This window comes from Mustela erminea, chromosome 1, assembly GCF_009829155.1.
Source record: "Mustela erminea isolate mMusErm1 chromosome 1, mMusErm1.Pri, whole genome shotgun sequence".
NCBI lineage: Eukaryota > Metazoa > Chordata > Mammalia > Carnivora > Mustelidae > Mustela > Mustela erminea.
The window spans coordinates 216,220,070-216,238,613 of NC_045614.1; the positions used below are offsets into that span (position 1 = coordinate 216,220,070).

Consider the following 18,544-nt stretch of genomic DNA (forward strand, 5'->3'; position numbering starts at 1 on the left):
TAAAGCTACAGTAACCAGGTGGCACTGGCCTAACGACAGATTCTGTACATGTCCACGGAGTGTACTAGAGAGCCCAAAAAGAAGCCCTTGCGTGTGTGGTCAGATGATCTTCCACATGAGTGCCAAAACTGTCCAATGGGGAAAGGCCGGTCTCTTCAGCGAATGGTGTGGGCAAAACTGGACATCCACATCAAAAGAATGTGGTTGGCTCTCCCTAACACCACACACAAAAGCTAACTCAAAAACTAAGGTCGAGGACCTAAATGTAAGTCCCCAAACTGTGAAACTCCTAACGAGAAACTTCCTAACACTAGATTTGGTAATTTTTTGGACAGGACACCAAAAGCAAAAGCAGCAACAACAACAATAAAACTACGTAAATGAGACCATATCAGACTGTGTTGCAAGACACAGCAGCTGAGAAAGCGACCTATGCCATCAGCGAGTACATTTGCAAGCAATACATCTGATAAGGAACTCATACCCAGAATGTTTGAAGAACCCATACAACTCAGCAAAACAACAAAACCAGACTATAAACTGTGCAAAGAACTGGAACAGGCATTTCTCCAAAGTAGATAACAGATGGCCAACAAGCCCAGGAAACGCTCAACACAGCTAAGAATTAGAGAAATGCAAATCAAACCATGGCGAGATACCCACTAGGATGGCCACTATGTAAAAATTTAAAAAGTAAAACAAAATGTGTTGGTGAGGATGTGGAGAAATTGGCATCTTGTACACCGTTATTAGGAATATAAAATGGGGCCGCTACTGTGGGAAACGGCACGGTGTTTCCTTAAAAACTTAAAAATAGAATTGCTATAGGGCCCACCAATCTCTATTTCTGGGTATGTATCCCGAATCACTGAAAACAGGCCCCTGAAGAGATGTACCTATGTACGTATGTACATATGTGTATAGATGTGTACAGATGTGTTCATAGCAGCATTATTCCATTAGTCAAGAGCCGGAAATAACCCAAGTGTTCATCAACAAATAAACGGGTAAACAAAATGTGGAATACACATATAATATGATATTATTCAGCCTGAAAAAAGAATGAAATCCTGAGGATTTTATATGCAGTGAAATAAGCTGGTCATAAAAAGACAAATAGTGTATGTTATACTTGGGTGAAGTTTCTTTCTTTCTTTCTTTCTTTCTAAGATTTTATTTATTTATTTGAGAGAGAGTGAGCGAGAGAGAGAGAGAGCATGTGCAGAGGGAGAAGCAGACTCCTCACTGAGCAGAGAGCTCGAAGTGGGACTCGATCCTAGTAGCGCGGGATCATGACCTGAACCGAAGGCAGATGCTTAATCAGCTGAGCCACCCAGGCGTCCCTTGGGTGAGGTTTCTAAAGTAGTCGAATTCACAGAAACAAAGATGGTGGTGTGTCCAAGAGCTGGGGGGTGGGGAAGGGGAGTCGATATTAACAGGGACAGAGTTTCAGTTTCGAAAGACAAGAAGGTCTTAAGGTCTGTTGCACAGCAATGTGAATACACTTAACGCTCCTGAACTGTTCCCTTAAATGTAAATTTTTTAAATGTAAATTTTTAAATTTGGGAAAGATAGTAGATTTTATGTCGTGCATTTTTTTTTTTTTACCATAATCCGAAAGAAAATGAAAACAGGACATAAAACTCAGTCTCCAAAATCAGGTGAGCTACTCAAAGGTGAGACTTGGTCAGTGAAACCAAGGTCCACTTTAACGAGCTGGTGTGCTTGCTTAATGCCCAGGCAGGCATGCGTACACGTCTCAAGTCCTAGGAACTGTGCAGACCCTGTCTTCTGATCTCCTGGGTTTGGGAGCCAGTGGGGTAAGAGTGACCTGGAAGAGTAAAGCCAAACTATTCCCAGGATATGTCTGCCCAGGCCCCCTGGATGGGGCCACCCAGGAGCGGTCAGGAGGCAAAGACTGGTGGAGGAGGGTCATGGTGAAGCCCCTTCTGACAGCCACAGCATGACGGGTATCCCGGGATAGGGGAGGGGACTTTGCGCTGCACTATTGAGGCCTCTGGGCGTTCCGAAGAGGAGAACCAGGAACGGGGGAGAAGTGCGGAGCCGGCGCAATCTGGGAGTGGGAGTGGGTCTTCTGTAGGACCCTGCCCACCTCCAACACTCTTTCTGCAAATGACCAATGGTGCTTGGAGCCTTAACTTGCCCTTGGCAGCCTGAGGCCACTACGACTCCAGTGTGTACTCCAAAGAGTGACAGAAGCCTGGTGGACGTCAGGATGTAAGTCCACAGAGAGCAGCTGGCGTGTCTTCTGGGAAGCTTTCTTCAAACACCTGCCAGACTCCCGCCCTGGCACCCCTGGTCTCTGTATGAACAAAAGGACCTGCACACCTGTGACCCTGACCATGGAGTAGGGGGCACTGCCCTTACCCCACTCCCCCAAATCAAGCCCTGAAGTGAAGGAGACAAGAGGTGGAGGGCTGTGCTGGGCTGTGCAAACCACCGCGGCCGCAGGACTGTCCCGGAAGAAGCAAGGAGCCTTGCGACCTTGGCCCAGGGGAGTCGACCTCCAACTTGGACCCTGCTAGGACTTGCTTTTACGGTTAAGAGGCTCAGGCCATGCTCATTTATCTTAGTAGCCATTTCCCCCGCGAGACATTAAACTGGCCACTGAGGCTGCGAAAGAACGGTGAAGGGACACAGTGTCCCTGGGGCCTGGGGGCTCCACAGTTAAGCATCTTCCTTCAGCTCAGGTCATGATCCCAGGCCCCTGCGGGGGGGGGGGGGGGGGGAAGGAGTCCTGTTAGCGGGGAGCCTGCTTCTCCTCTCCCTCTGCCGCTCCCCCTGCTTGTGCGCTCTCTCGGGTACATAGAATCTTTGAAAAGAAGAAGGGCAGGGGGTGGGGGGCGGACACAGCGGCCTCCGCGGGGCACAAACCCTACTGGGCACTCCTGGCCCCCGTGAGCCCGCAGAGGGCCGGGCGCAGGGAGCATCCCGCCCCGCTGCCGGCCGAGCCCGTGGGCGCCGCCCCGCGCACCTGCCCGGCCCGCACCTGCCGGAGCTGCAGGCACCCGCCCGGCTCGCACCCGCGCTTCCGTCAGGCCCCGTCCGCCCGCCCTGTGCTCTCCTTCCGCGTCGCCGCCGGCCGCTTCGAGGCTGCGTCTCTGTCGCCGCGGGGCCCCTGCGAGGCTCGCTCGGGGTCGCCACAGAGCTGCGCCTGGAAGATGCGCCTGGGGACGCCGGGTGAGTGCGACCTCCCGGAGGAGGGAGGGGGACGCGGGCGGGGAGAGCCGTGCCCTCGCCCTACTTGGGACCCCCCTCCCGCCCCCGCCCCTGCGCGGGCCCGAGGGCGGGGCAGGCCCTGGGGCCGGGTCTTGCCCTGACCCTGGGATCAGAAGGTGGCTCGGGCAGGGCCAAGTCGCCGGTTCCCACGCGGATAGTCCGACACCGGCTCCCGCTCCGTGAGTCTGATGCGCAGCCTGAAAAGTAGGCAGCGGGGTGGGGGGGGTAGGCAGAGAGGAGGGGGCTCCGTCCACGGGGAGGGCTCGTGCTGCGGAGTAGGGGCACTTCTGGGCTCCCCCGCTCCCCCACGCTGCTCTGGCGAGGGTCGAGGGTCGCTAGCCACAGGTGCCACTGACCAGCCCAGGAAGTCATGACAAGTGAGGGACCGTGAGGCAGCCTGCTTAAGTCGGGTGCGGACGGCTGAATGCGGAATGCCCCGTGGACTCTGGCTATAAAATTTCTGCTAGCATCTCTCTATAAGGCCATTTTTATATTTTCCAAATACCAAATTACTTGAGACTGCAGAAGGCTTGGGGAAAAACTAGGAAAAAGGGAAGAGGAAACGAAAGTCATCCCACGAGGCACGTTTTCTCTCAAAGCCTGCCTTCAGGACAGCAGCCTCTGCCAGCCGGTCCCTGGTCCCTCCCCCGCCTGCCTCCCCCGACAGGGCTCACTCTGGGGTTCCCGGTTAACCCGCCCGCCTTTGTTCCTCCTGTGGGTTTCTCTGTTCTTCTGGAGCAAGGCAGCATACCTTGTGCAAAAATGGGCAGGTCTGAAATGGCAAGTTCTCTGGGCTCCTGTAGTGGCCCGTCGCCCCCCCTGGAGGGCAGCTTGTCTGCCAGGAGGTGGTGGACTAAACCATCCTCTTGCCTTGGGGCACACATTCCAGCTGTGTGGTCACACTCCAGAAAGTTCTAAACACCACCTTTGCGGCTCCATTCCCAAAGTTTGGCAAGACAGATTTCAAGACTTTTCTTTATTGTGTGAAACAGTCCTGTTCTCTACAAAACTGCTAGTTTATGAACAGCATTGTTTTTGGTAACTTGTGTGGATTGTATAAATGGGTGGCAATGTATGTTTCTTTTGCGGGGAGAAAACGTCTCCCTTGGGGCATTACTTTTACTTGATCTTAGCCCAAAGTCCGAGAAGCAACGGGGCGTTACTATCATGGTAACTATTTTGGAAGATTTTTTTTTTCATTATTTCTAGATTCTTAAAACATTTTGCTGGCTACTTGGTGGAAAATGCTGAGTATTCTTAGACTACTTTGCCTTACCGACCCCTTTTCCACACATGGCCCTTACGAGTCATTCGTGGCCCATGTGGTCCTTTTGCATAAAGCTTTGGCATAACTCAGACCTGTATTTATATGGATATGTGTGCTTAAGAGAGGGTCGCCCGCCGCAGAATCTCAGAACCATGTTACTTTGGACTTTGTGAGCTCGGGATTTGGCAACATTCTCGGAAGCGCCATTTTCCTGGATACTTGGGTCAAGCCCTGGGTCTGTCCCAGGTAGAAAGATCACGGGGTGGGGGGGGACATTCCGATGGAAGGAAGGGAGGAAGTAAGTTAAGCCGCCACTGCTCTTCCCCTGTCCTAGGACAGCTGCTAGTAGCGGTTATCCGAAGTGCTCAAAAGCAGGTCACTGGTGTGTGAAACTTTCAAGGCAGATTCCCTTCCAAACCTCCTGTGATGTTCAGACGTGTCTGTTCCCGGCCTTTCTACCAGAAAGCCTCAGTCAGTAGGACAGGGACAGCAGCTACAAAGCGGCTCACCCACCCTCAGCCCTCTCTCATCCCCCCTCCCCAAGACAAAAGGAGCAGGTGTGGCCGTCTCCAGGGGGATTTGGTTTCCCTTTGGCAAGGCTGCTAGTGACAGCTTCCTCGTCCTACATCATGTTGAAGGAGATGGCACCAAAGTGTGTTCTTAGGGGTCCAGAGTTGCCTTCTTCAGGGTCCCCGGGGTAGAGGGGCAGGAGGGTGCCCTGAGATCCCCTGACCTGTTCCTGGAAGTATCTGGCTGCCAGGGGGACAGACCTGGGAGCCAGACCAGCTGGGGCCAGCCAGTCTCGGGGCTGGACACCTGCTTCAGTCCCCAGGGTGAGTGCACACCAGGCGGGACCTGAAGCAGTTCCCTGCGACAGTCTCGGACCCTGGGCAGCAAATGACCCAGGAACATTTGCATTAGCCTGGCCGAATGCAAATTGGTTTGGGGACTGCTGTCTTCTCCAATGTAAGTGAAGGGTCCGGGACCAAACTGAGACCCCAGGAGTCTGAGCGTGGGGAGGAGGGTAGGAGACACACACAGAGGCACACATGCAGGGTAAGTGAGGGTCTCTGAAGAGGAATTGAACTGACTCCCTGCCCGCGCTTGGAACTGGCCTTTGCTCCGACCCTTCCATGTGGCACCTGCTGGTTAGAAGCCCGGAGGAGGACATGTCTGTCGGCCACTGCGGATGACTTCATTACTTTACAGGAAAAGGCCAGATCCTGGTTACAGTATCACAGAACTCAGCATACTTCCTCCCCGTCCTTACCGCCCCGCCCCCGCCCCCAGAGGTCCCAGGCAGGTCCAGGAGTCATCTTAGCTGGGGTCTGGTTCCTACTGTTCCCAAATGAGTGCTCACCTGTGCCCCTCTGGGACTCAGGGTTCTTTGCTGCCCAGGGTCCGAGCCTGTCGCAGGGAACTACTTCAGGTCCCGCCTGGTGTGCACTCACCCTGGGGACTGAAGCGGGTGTCCAGCCCCGAGACTGGCTGGCCCCAGCTGGTCTGGCTCCCAGGTCTGTCTCCCTGGCAGCCAGAGACTTCCAGGAACATAAGGCCTGCACACGGGCTGCTGGTCCAGCTCCCCGCTGGCACGGGTCTCCAGACTCTCGCAGCGGACTGGTCCCAGTCTGTGCAGCCGGATCTGCCCTCCGCCTGGAGGTGGTTCTGGCTCTAGGTCTAGGCTTCTCTTCAGTTCCAGAATCCAGCTGCTTCCAGCTGGAACTTCACTGGCTCACCCCTCACCCGAAGCACGGGGACTTTACAGCCGCGCAGGGAGCACTGGAGCGTGTCCAGGGTCGGGAGCTTACCGCCTTGCAGGCCAGGCCGGCCACGGTTCACAGTTGCGCCTACGAGGACTCGTGGACTGCCGGCCGCTCCTTGTGGCCCTCCAGGTCACTTCTGCTCATGTGTCCTTGTTCATCGCGACAGGACCAAGCCTCCCTGCCGTGTTGCTGCCCTTTACGCATGTGGAAGGGAGCATCGTGTTCTGCTCCAGTAGCTAAACAGCACCTCGGCTCAAAGACCTCACACGAGACACGGTGACTAGAAGGTTCTGCGGAGAGTCTCTGGTTCACTGATTGTCTTCTTTCACTGCGACACTTGGACAAAATAAGTCCAGCTGTGATCTGACACACACGGACACACTGGACTACTGCTGACACTACCGATGCTGACTCTGCTTCCAGTAGTCATTCCACACTGCTCACTCTGTGTGCGTCCAACAGAATTTTCTAGAACCTCCACAACCCACACGCTGTCTCGGTGAGCGGGCACAGCCTTGGAGAGGGAAGACCCTCGGTGTGCTCTGCCAACAAGGCGTGTGAAGGGCTGATGTGAGGGTGTGTGGCAGCCTGCACTGAGGGAGGGGGAGCCGCAGAGGGAGAGACAGGGGGCTGGAGGTCACGGAGGAGCCCACCTCGAGGCAGAGGACAGAGTGATGCAAAGGTACACGCAGGACAGGGCCGAGGCCCGCCTGGATCCGTGGGACCCAGCGCAGAGCAAGCAGAGGTGCCAGAACTGGCTCTCAGTTTGCTCCCTGGGGCTGGTTTTCTCTGCTTGAGGTGTCCCTTCCGCGCCGCAAACGGCCCTGGTCTACCCCGTCCTGCCCCTGCATAACCTTCTAACAACGTCAGACCGCGTGGTCTGGAAAACGGAAGACTGTCGTGGGTGTGGACGCGCCCACTTGAAAAAGACCAGCTCGCCCCGGTGAATCTGAGGGATCCCACCCGACTCCGCCGTCAGCGCCACCCGCTGAGCTCAGGGGCCGCCCCAGGCGCGAGCACATCCCTGTAACCGTCCACAGACCCAGAGGCCAGCCAGCGAGGAGGGTTCCGGGTGGAATACGGGAAGGGCCCCAGCCTGGGAGGTCTGGGCCTCTGCCCCTGCCATCACGGCGCATCCCCAGCCCCACACTTCTGCGTGTGAACCAGCGGAAGGGGCCCCGCCTCGGGCCTCGGGAGTCCAGAGCTCTCGGGTCCCACTGTGTCATTGGCTTCATACCCCGATCAGGCTCCCTTTCAGCTTCCTCCTGGAGCTCCGGGGCAGGGCGGAAAGCACCAGGCCTGCGGGCACGCGGCCAGCCCCTCCCTTAAAGCTGCCTAAGGGCCTGAGGACCGCCCTCCCCGCTGTCCCCACAGGAACGCAGGAGCAGACTCAGCTGTGGCTGATAGAGCCCTTAGCAGCAGGTGTCCTAACAGATCGGAGACACCGAGGGCTTTAGGCGTCTGTGCCGGGGACCAGGACAAAGCTGCGCTACAGCCTCTATTACATCCCCTGCGATGCGTCCACACGTTGTCTGGAGCACGGGGCCGGAGGTTTCGCTCCCGGCCAGCGAGAGGGAAGACTTATGATGGTGGTGGCCTGGGGAGGGGGAGGCAGTAGAGACAAGAAGAGTCTCTGGAGGCGAGATTGATGGTGCTGGTAAAGCCTGCGAGGCAGGCCGGTGGGTTCCATCAGGGCGGGGAGGGGGAGTGTGAAAGAAAGGAAGAATCCCAGGTACTGGCCTCTGACCCCATCCACCTGCTGAGATGGGCCACACGGGGTCAGGAGCAGCTCTGGGGAGCTGGGGGCGATGAAGGGGTTTCCTCTGGGACATCTCAGAGTGCGGAGAGCAGGCTGGCATACGGCCCCCCAGGGGGAACTCAGAGCTGAGTGTGGGCCAGCTCAGCTTGGGATCCGGAGGAGAGGCCCAGGCCGTGCCCTGGGAGGGAAAGCCGGCGGAGAAGGCCAGGACATGCCCACAGAGTGGGAGCCCCGTGGAGTGTCGTCGAGGGAGGACCGGGGTGCCTGTCGTCGGGGGACGGCCGGGCCGCATGGAGGATGTGGAGGTCTTGGCCAGCACAGCGGGGGAGGGGAGGCCTGGCGGCTGTGGGAGGGGTGGCTCTTTCCAGGTGCTTGGCCCAGTGAGACAGCCAAGGGCGTTGTGGGGTCAGGTGGGAGGGCCTTCCCCTCCCCGCCGCTCCCCTCGCGGCCGCTCCCCTCCCTCTCCTCCCTCCCTCCTTTCCTTCCTTGCTCTGCCTTGTAGCCCTTTGGGTGATCATGAACGAGTCCTGCTCTCTGAGATATTTAGGGGGTGAAATCGGAAAGGTCTGGCAGCAGTTTGCCTGTGAAGGGACAGGGAGCTGTCCCCTCAGCCTCCCCGGACCTCGGATTGGGAACGCCTTTTCCTTAAAAACCGGGAGGAAGCTAGCAGAGCCGGCCAGCCCGAAGGAGCACCTCCAGGGATTTGCCGCGGCTGCGGCTGCGCAGCTTGGGTTTCCCTGCAAGCGGCTCTGTGATGGTAATGACGGGTCCGGTGGCTTTTCCCAGGGTCATGAGGACCCTGGGCAGGTTCACAGGGCGTCAGGTGCTGTTCTCAGCATTAACAAAACAGTCCCTGCCCTCTGGACTTTGCAGTCCACTTCCAAAAGCCTCCTCCCAAAGGAATGAGCCACTTTGGTATTTAGGCCCATGTCAGGCGTGTTGGGTCACGAGGCCACTAATGAATCACCAGTGTCACCATCTGAGGAAGCTCTAAACAGCAAACAGAAAAACTTGGTGTGGAAAACACCCATGTCTTGTTTCTGTTACCGGTCGCCGAACCCCAAAAGCTTAGTCCAAGCAACACCAACTAAGCCGTGGTGGCGTCACTACATCCCCACCTGCCACTTCCCCGGGCGCGAACTTCTCAGAGTGCGGGGCAGACCCTGGTGCAGGAAGTGGGCTTAGGATGGCACCTGTCCCCCCAGCATCACAGTGGCAACTTGTCTGTCCCCAGGCACTTTGAGGACCGTGGTCTTCTTCTTCGCCTCCATATGCGCATGGTACTCCGGGTACCTGCTTGCGGAGCTCATTCCAGAAGTCTCCCTGACCAGTGCTGTCTATAACCTCAGGAGCATCTCGGAGAAGCCCCTCCTGAAGGGTGAGTGCCGAGCCCCACCGCGGTCGTGGCAGTGAGGAGCGGGCCTGGCCTCCTCGGCTCTGCCCCAGCTGGCCGTATTGTGTTGACGTTGGTGATGAGGATGGTGAGAGTTGTGAGAAAGTGAGGAGGAGGGGCGGGCAGAGAGAGGAGGAGAGGGGTGGGGGTGGGGGGGATACATGCCCCTCGGTTCCCATCCCTTTCCAAGGTCGACACCCCTGCTCATCCCGGTGTGAGACCCCCCCAAGGCAAATTATGATGATAGGGAAGCAAAGAAACCCCATTTCCAAGATGCGTTAAATAACAATCAGCAGCGGGAATACAAATCCATGAGGGAATGACGTGAAATCACAAAGTCTTCACTAGACTCTCCACTGGCAAACAGGTGGGACGCTCAAGGCATAATCGGTCCCCTTTTGGGGAATCTCATGGTAAATAGGCATATTTTTAATACAGACATAAATTGTAGAAAATTAATTTGCACAAATATGCAGAACCGGGTGATGATTTTAAAAATTTGTAAAAGTTGGGGGCGGGGGAGGGTGGCGCCTGGCCGGCTCAGGCGGTGGAGTGTGTGACTGTTGGTCTGGGGTTGAGAGTTCGAGCCGCACGTTGGGTGTAGAGATTGCTTAAAGAGAAAATGTTAAAAAATAATAAACTCTTTTTGAAAAATGTATAAAAGTGATTCCTTTTCAGATTACCTCTTACGACCCCACCCCCGAAACCCGACAGTTTCTAGAAATCAACTGTGACCAACTGTTTTATTTTTTAATTTTTTAAAAAAGAATTTATTTATTTAGAGAGAGTGCAGAGGGGGGAGAAGAGGGAGAGGGAGAGAATGTCAAGCAGACTCAGCACTGAGTGTGGAGCCTGACGTGGGGCTCGATCTCAGGATCCTAAGACCTTGACCTGAGCCCAAACCGAGAGGTGGACACTGAACCAGCTGTTCCACCTGAGGGCCCCTTGGTGTTTATATATTTTTAAAAAGATTTTATTTATTTATTTGACAGAGATCACAAGTAGGCAGAGAGGCAGGCAGAGAGAGAGAGAGGAGGAAACAGACTCCCGCTGAGCAGAGAGCCCGATGTGGGGCTCGATCCCAGGACCCTGAGATCACGACCTGAGCCGAAGGCAGAGGCTTTAACCCACTGAGCCACCCAGGCGCCCCGGTGTTTATATTTGTAATAAAGTTTCGGCAGTGCCCATGCTTGCCATTGGGCAGACCCAGGAGGAGGCCCAGCACTGAGGTGGAGCCCTGCACGTGAGGTGTGGGGGACACCCTCAAGTCTTTCTCATTTTCTCTGTTCTCACATGAAACATAAAGTCTGCCCAGGACATGGTTTTGCTCCTAGGAGCTGACTCGATGCCAGCCCTTTCAGAAGGGCCCATTCACGAGTTTCCCACTCCTACCAGTGCCGGCCAGGGAGGCCCTGTCACCTTCACCGAGGCTACAGCACTGTCCGGTTATTGGAAACCCAAAGGGGGCAGGAGCACAGTAGAGGGGTGGCTGCAGCTGGTGTGAGGGCTGCGTCCTGACTCTGGCTGGCTGGGGCTCCACTTTGGAAGGACGCAGCTTTCCTGGGCATCTGGTGGGCTCAGAGTTTGGGGGTTGAGCCTAGTGATTGATGGAGGGTCTGGGGCTCATGTGGCTAAGAGAGTAGAAGGCACTGCGCCAGGCTTGGGGCTCTGCGGGCTCTGTAGCAGGGCTCACTCTGTGCCGTTGTCAGGCCCCCAGGGAATGGCGTCAGAGAAAGCACAGGCGCCCTTTGGTTTGGTCAGACGCCGCCTCAGCCGGCGCCGGCCCTCTGGACACCTGTATTCTTCCATGCCTGCGGGGTACCCGGGGAGGTGGTGGCCCCCGGCTTTGGACAGGGTTCAAGCACGAGTGTAGCTCCTGCCATCAGCGCGGGAACCTCTGTTGCGCTCGGCTCAGCACAATGACGCTGACACCCTCCTGGGAATGTCTGTCTAAACGTCCTCAGTGACCCCTCATGACTGGTCCAACGAGAAGCAAAGGGAGGGGCATGTTGACGTGTGAGATCAGTGTCGGGCATGGAGAGAAAGGGGTGGAGGAGCCAGAGGCACATGCGAGCACCTCCCCCCGTGGCCAAGGCCGTCCAGACTGAGCCCACTTGCCCTTGGCCCTGACGCACACACGCCTCCCCCAGATCTTGGGCTTCCACCAAGTCCATGGGTTGCTTTTCCACTTCGTAAACTAGTCTTTTTTTTTTTAAAAAAAAAAAAAAAAGGTTTTATTTATTTGCCAGAGGGTGAGCGAGAGATTGAGCACAAGCTTGGCGGGGAGGCGGGGGAGACAGAAGCAGGAGAAGCAGGCTCCCCCGCTGAGCAGGGAACCCAATGCAGAACTTGATCCCAGGGCCCCAGGATCGTGACCTGAGCTGAAGGCAGATGGTCACCAGCTGAGCCACCCAGGCGCCCCTAAACTATTCCCATAAAGGGACCCAACTCCCTGTGTGGCCTCAGAGGCCCTGCGATCCTGGCTTGGGTTTTCTGAAGTTAATTCTTACCCTGCGAGTCCGTGCTCGCCAGGGTTCATACCATCTTCATGTCGCATGCTGGCCCCCGCCCCCCGCTCTGCCGTCTTTAGGAGACTGTAAATCTGAGCCCATCCCAAGTGCCCCTGAATCTCTCTGGTTTTCTAGACCTGGCCCCTCTCTTCCTACTCCGGACCCTGGGCTGTTGTTAGGAGTCGGCGCACTGACCGCTCTGGGTCACTCCATTCCTCATACTGAGCGAGAGGGCTTCCTACCAGTCTGCCGCCTTCATGAAAGAGGCCTGCTGTCTGGGAAAGACAGAGAACCGCGTGGCTCCCTCTCTCCCGGCGGGCCTCAGTGTCCCTCCACCACCCCCGCCCCCAGCATGGAGCAGGGCTGCTCTGGTTTTATTGTCTCCTGCCCCTTCTCCCCGGTTTCCGCACCAGCCCCCCCAACCCCTCTGAGGTGTTAAAGGACATCTTTCTGTTTGAATACCTCGTCACAGAACCAGCTGTCCTATTTTACGGATGTGTAGCTGTTACCAAAATGTGCTGACCTTTCGGCCGCGGGCCGGGGGCCATTTGGGGCAGGCTGCAACTGTGCGTACCGGACCTTTGTCCCCGTGCCCCGCCCCCTTCTGCAGTTCTTGCGATTGTGTCTTGCCCATTTTCTGCGGGCTGGTTCTGTTCTTGTTGATTTGCAGGGAGTTTTTAGATACGTTGGAGGCTGTCGATGCCTGTTCCCCGCATGGCATGTATCACAGTCCATGATGATCTATCCTAGCCTGCTTTCTGTCTCTTGCACTCAAGATGAGAGCTACTCTGTTCACTGCTGTCCCTGTGGTGGTGAGGACGGCATGCAGTGTTGACAGGTATTTTGTCAGTAAGTGTCTGTGCAGGGAGAGTTTGTGCATCTGTGGACGAGTAAGTCCAGTTGGAAGCCACATACACCCCCACACACACAGCTTAGAACCCCAGCCCCCAAAGATCAGTTTCAGGAGAGAGTCAGTACAAGGAGGATCCTGTTGAAAGTTTCTCCCATATACTCAGATGTGAGGTCATTGAATCATTTTCTTAGAAGCTCTGGTGAGACCGAACCAAGCCAACCAAACCAGCCCCGTTGAGCCACCTTCCTAGATCCTCAGCCAAGATAGAATGAGCTGGCAACCGCTAACGCCTGCTGTCGCAAGAAAAAGCGGGAAAAACTACATTTAATTCTAATTCTCCCCCAAGTACTGGTCATGGCCTTCGTGAGCCCTCCTCTGTCAGGGAAGGGACATTGCCGGTGTCTCTATGTCTGAGGTTCTTCCTGGTTCCAAAATGAACCCTCCCGTGCAGAGTGCTGCATCGTCTAGCTGGTAGGGCCTTAGCAACCTTACCTGGCCCCACAGCAACGGCACAGAAGCAGCAATGTCACTGTCCGTGGGGGGCCTTGGAGACAGAGGTCCAGGAGAGGCGACAGAGTGCCACACCCCACAGTCTCTCCGGGGGTGCCCTTCCTCGTCGGCATCACCGAGCAGGACAAACCAGTGTGCTGACGTCTCGTCCCCCTTCCCTGTCCTGGGGCGCCCAAGAAACCATGATCACGACTGTCAGAGAGACCAGCACTCTTCGGTGGCTTCTGGGCTGTTATTTCTGTGGACTGGACTTTAATCTCATCCAGAACAATGAGGCGAGTTGACCTGGCTACAATGTGGCCAACGCAGGCCCAGGCAGCACCCTCCTTGTTTGCCTGGCTTACGCAGCAGGAACACATTTCTGGAATCGCCTTGCTCACTTAAAGGGGTGAGTGTGGTCATGGTTCCCAAATCAGGAAGTATTTCAGAAAGACAGGTTCCTGGACCCTGCTCCAGGAAATTAAAAATCTATGGGCTCAACGTGGAGTCTAAGAACCTCTGTTTGTTTTAGTGAATGTAAGGATAAGAACTAAGCTGAGAATTCTCTCGGCAGGAGAATGACCTCTGAAACTGCACTTCATGGCAGAAGGCCCGCCCTGCTGAGCCACACGGCCGGTCAGGGCCCTGGGCCTTACTTAAACCAACAGGCAGGCGTTTCAGGAGACAGGGAAGCAGGATACCGAGGAGCAGACCCACGGCTCCTCCTGGCTGGGCGTCAGTTCCCACGTGTTCTTGTGGGCTTTACCATCCAATCTTTGGGGAAGGAAATTTCAGAAAAAGCGCTGAGGACCTACATGGAGCACAGTATCTGGTACTTAGCAGATAGTTTTGGAATAAAGGTCTGTGAATCAGGAGTGAATCTGGTGGGGAATATGGCCGGAGAGGGGAGTTTGGAAAGAGCTCTGTCTTCTGAGAAGACGTGTCTCCATCTCCACACCCTCACCCCGAACAAAGAATATGATCTTATTTCTTTGTTCCCATAATGACGTTTTGTGCTTCTAGGGAATGGGTAGAAGGTCAAGCAGGCCTTTCTGAAATGCCACACAAACTACGCGACTGCACCCAGGCCCTGTGAGAAAATACCTCCGCCCTGTCCTCCCTCGTCCCAGACACATTGTCCTCGGAGAATCTGATGAAAGTCAAGGCCCTCCCTCGGCGAAAATGCACCAGTGCATACCCACCTGAACGGCACCCACATTCTGCTGGGGCCTCTGCGTGGCAGGCCGCAGTCGCGGACCTGCCCTCGGCACTCCCTGCGAGGCATGGGGTCCTGCTCCCAGTCCACCTCAGCACCTCAGGGTGCTGGCTGCCCTGCGGTCAGCCGTATGACCCCACGGGATGAGGACGCAAAGGGAGATCATCCACATGGGCCCCCAGGGACGGCAGCACTGGGAAACTCCGGCGTCAGGCCTTCGGGGGTTGCGGGGAAAGAGGATGGGAGAGATGGGCCGGCCGAGTCTTGTCTGTTTCTGCGCTTGCTGTGCCGGGCTGGTCACCTTGTTTCCGTCCCTGAGCCCCAGCCAAGTGCAGCTGAGAATAGGAAATAGCGCAAGTTGGGACCCAGCCTACATGGCCCCACTAGTCCCTTTTTTTCCTCCTGACCTGCTTCCCCTATATCCCCCTCCCACTTAGAGCCCTGGCTCCTGGCTTTAAAACAAAGTAACTTTTCCAGTTACTATCGCTAGCTCTGTATGAATCTGCTATTGTTCTGCCTCCAGATTACCCTACCATGTAGGGGCAGGAGGTATGACGTGGTCTCAGGGCCTTATCTCTTAAGATCTGTTGGGTAGGGGCGCCTGGGTGGCTCAGTGGGTTAGGGCTTCTGCCTTCGGCTCAGGTCGTGATCCCAGGGCTCTGGGATCGAGCTCTATCTACATCGGGCTCTCTGCTCAGCTGGGAGCCTGCTTCTCACTCTCTCTCTCTGCCTGCCTCTCTGCCTACTTATGATCTCTCTCTCTGTTCAATAAATAAAATAAAATAAAATCTTAAAAAAATATCTGTTGGGTACGTGGGGGACTGTCCCCCTCTGCCAGTGAACACATCACACCTGTCAGCGTGCCCAGCACATTCAGGACAGACATGGTCCTTTCCATCACTGGGCTGAGAGGATCCCGTAGCCGTGCAGCCCTACAGCCTGTGATGAAGGCATAAGGACCCACCAAGACTGTCCTTCTCCAAGAGCAGAGTGCAGTCCGTGACTCTGGTGTCATCGGTGTGGGTCCACCCAGAAGTGGGCAGGTCCCTGTGCTTGTTAAGGGGACAGCATCGCCTACACCAAGCAGTGCAGGTGACAGGTAGGACAAATGAGGATCCTGCCCACTTTCCGAGTATTCACTCCGGGGGCGCCTGGGTGGCTCCGTGGGTTAAGCGGCTGAGTCTTGATTTCAGCTCCGGTCCTGGGATCAAGCCCCATGTCAGGCTCCGAGTCCACTTCTCTTCCTCTTCTTCTGCTCCTCCCCAGGTTTGCACACAGGTGCTTTCTGTCTCTCTCTCTCTCTCTCAAATAAGTTAATTAAAAAAAAAAAAGTATTTGCACTGGATCGGCTGTATACACAGGCTGTCTGTAAGTCAGGAAATAGGACATACCTACTTTTTTCTTTTTTTTTAAGATTTTATTTGACAGAGGGAGAGAGAGCACACAAGCAGGGAGAGGTGCCAGGAGAAGGAGAGGGCGGAGCAGGCCCCCCGCGGAGCAGGGACCCCACACGGGGCTCTGCCCGGGACCCTGGGATCATGACCTAAGCCAAAGGCAGACACCCAACCGGCTGAGCCACCCAGGCGCCCCAGGACACACCTACTTTTAAACAGTATGTTACATTTTCAGATTTGCTCAATATGTTTTTAGGTGAATTACCTCTACATTTAAAGTAATGGTTATTATTATTAATTTTTTTAAAAGAGCTAAAATAAATACACTGTAGTGCCCCAAATCCAGAGACACCGAGAATATATGTACTTATAGCACTTTTTCACATAAATGGTTGGACCCTTGCTCTAAACTTAGGTAGCTGGAGATTGAGAAAATCTTAGCGGATATATTGCTTGAAAATTTATGTAAGTGACATACTGCTTGAATATGTTTGATCTGTGTTCACCAACTTTGCAGATGCCATCTGTATGCACAGAAAAGTCTGGAAAAAAATGTGCCAAAAAGTAGAACAGTTAAGATGCTTTAGAGTGAGAATGTGTAGGACTTTTTCCTTTATTCTGATTTTCTTTTACTTCTGATTTTCTTCTGCAGAAATTAAATAAGGAAAAGAAATATCCTGTGGCCCTTTCTTGTTTAAAAATATTGACTAATAGGAAGAAAAATTAGTAAAGGTGGACCAGAGCTATAGCCATGAGCGTTCAGAAAGCCTCCCTGTCCTTTGTGGCTTTTGCACGGGACTCGGGGCAGGGACAGGGTTCAGGTTCTCTGACGTCTGGAACATTGCTCCTCCTCCAAAAGACAGATGTCTGCTTAGTCAGTCAACAAACAGTGGGGCAGCCGTGTGTAAGCACACCACCTTGGGGCTGGGAGTAGAGTGGAGAGGAAGCAGGGCAGCAGGGAGGTCAGCCCCGGGGGCGGGGCAGGTGAGGAGGGACAGGGTGATGGGAATGCTGTGAAGGGGCGCATACTCCCTGGAGAACTCTGTGTCCCCTGCCCCTGCCCGGGGCGCCCCGAGGCTAGGGGCACACCGGCTTCCCCACGCTCCCCCCTCCAGTTCCGCAGGGCAACACACTCAGCCACCCATACCTTGAGGTGAGCAGGGAGGCTCACGTGGAGGCAATGGCCACAGAGCGCCCAGCCACAGGAAGGGCCCCCTCAGGCAGGTCCCCACCCCTGCCGATGGCTGAGCCCTGCAGTGTGGGGGTGCTGGGGAGGGAGCCCTCTCCCCGGCCTGTCAGCACTGACCTCATAGCACCCCCGGCAGCGGAGCCCAGTGCCTCAGGCTCAAGGGAAAGGAAGGGGGTTCACCATAGCCAGAGTGGGGGTCCGGGCCTGTGTGTACATGTGTGTGCATGCGCGTGCGTGTTTCAGGGTGTGTAAATACACAAGCCGGAGGACTGTTCCATGTCTGGCTGTTTCCTTGTTCGCCAGCCCTCTCAGACCCAACGAGCTCTCTTTCATTGGGGTACAAAACTCACATTGCGGGGCGCCTGGGTGGCTCCGTGGGTTAAGCCGCTGCCTTCGGCTCAGGTCATGATCTCGGGGTCCTGGGATCGAGCCCCGCATCAGGCTCTCCGCTCAGCAGGGAGCCTGCTTCCTCCTCTCTCTCTGCCTGCCTCTCTGCCTACTTGTGATCTGTCTGTCAAATAAATAAATAAAATCTTTAAAAAACAAAACACCACACATTGCGTGCGGGGAACGTCCGGGAGGCGGGCCCGCCCCTTCGGAAGCTGTGACCCCGCCCCACGTCCTCTCCCTTTCACGTGTTTGTTACCGTAAGACAAACGCCGACGAAGTCTACCGTATGTTTAGGGGAATTTCTGACGCCGCCGATGAGACGCTGGTGACCCCCTCTCCCCTCCACCAGGGTCTGGCCAGCGCGAAGTCCCGGGGAAGGGCTGCTGTTGACGGCCGGGCAGTGGGCTCGTCTGATAAACTGTTGCGGGCGCTGACTCCTACACTCTTGTTTGCTGCAGCCCCAGCCCCTAAAAGGCAGAAATGCGATCACTGGACCCCATGCCCCTTGAACAGCTACGCGTATCGCCTGCTCAGCGGGGGCGGCAAGGACAAGTTTGCCAAAATCTGCTTCGAAGATGAGCTGTAAGTACGCGTGTTGAAGAAGAAAACAGAGCGGTCCCCCTCGGTTCTTCCCCTTCCCCGGGGCTGGCCAGGCACCACATCTGCGCTCAGAAGGGAAGGGCACGGCCCTGGTCCTGGACACCGGCTGGGAGCCCCTGTGGGACTGAGCGCGCCCCCGCCTTCCTGCGGGGCGACAAGCAGCCCGCCACGGCTGGGTGTGTCCCCGGATGGAACTTTCCTTTGACTGCAGGTGGAACAAATATGTTGTGCTTCTCTTTGAACGGGTGGCAGGTCCTTCCCAGTCACAGAAACAACAAAATTCATCAGACGCGGTTGTGCTCGCATTTTATTTTATGAACCTCACTGCTGAGATTAAAGCGGGCGCTGTTTCTCTTTGCTGCCCGCCGCTCCTTGCTCCGGGTCTGAGCGACTGCCTGACCCACGATAGCCTAAGTAAATCCCGCCACCTGGAACTGGCATGGCCTAGTGTTTGCACCGGCTTGGGCAGTCACCAGTCGCC

At 55.6% G+C, this 18,544-nt stretch overlaps 1 protein-coding gene across 5 annotated transcripts in view; it reads left to right on the plus strand.

The window, feature by feature from the left end:
• FAM3B (FAM3 metabolism regulating signaling molecule B) overlaps positions 1 to 18,544 on the plus strand; it is a 58,058-nt gene that overhangs the window by 11,892 nt on the left and 27,622 nt on the right. For 2 of the 5 annotated variants that reach the window (XM_032355573.1, XM_032355566.1), the window contains exons 1-3: positions 8,511 to 8,786; positions 9,264 to 9,407; positions 17,922 to 18,045. In XM_032355573.1, the coding sequence (XP_032211464.1) occupies positions 8,546 to 8,786; positions 9,264 to 9,407; positions 17,922 to 18,045 (509 nt within the window). In that variant the 5' untranslated portion in view covers positions 8,511 to 8,545. Of the gene's footprint in view, positions 1 to 8,510; positions 8,787 to 9,263; positions 9,408 to 17,921; positions 18,046 to 18,544 lie in introns of those variants that run through there. The other 3 variants (XM_032355587.1, XM_032355581.1, XM_032355596.1) reach the window with 3 other exon arrangements.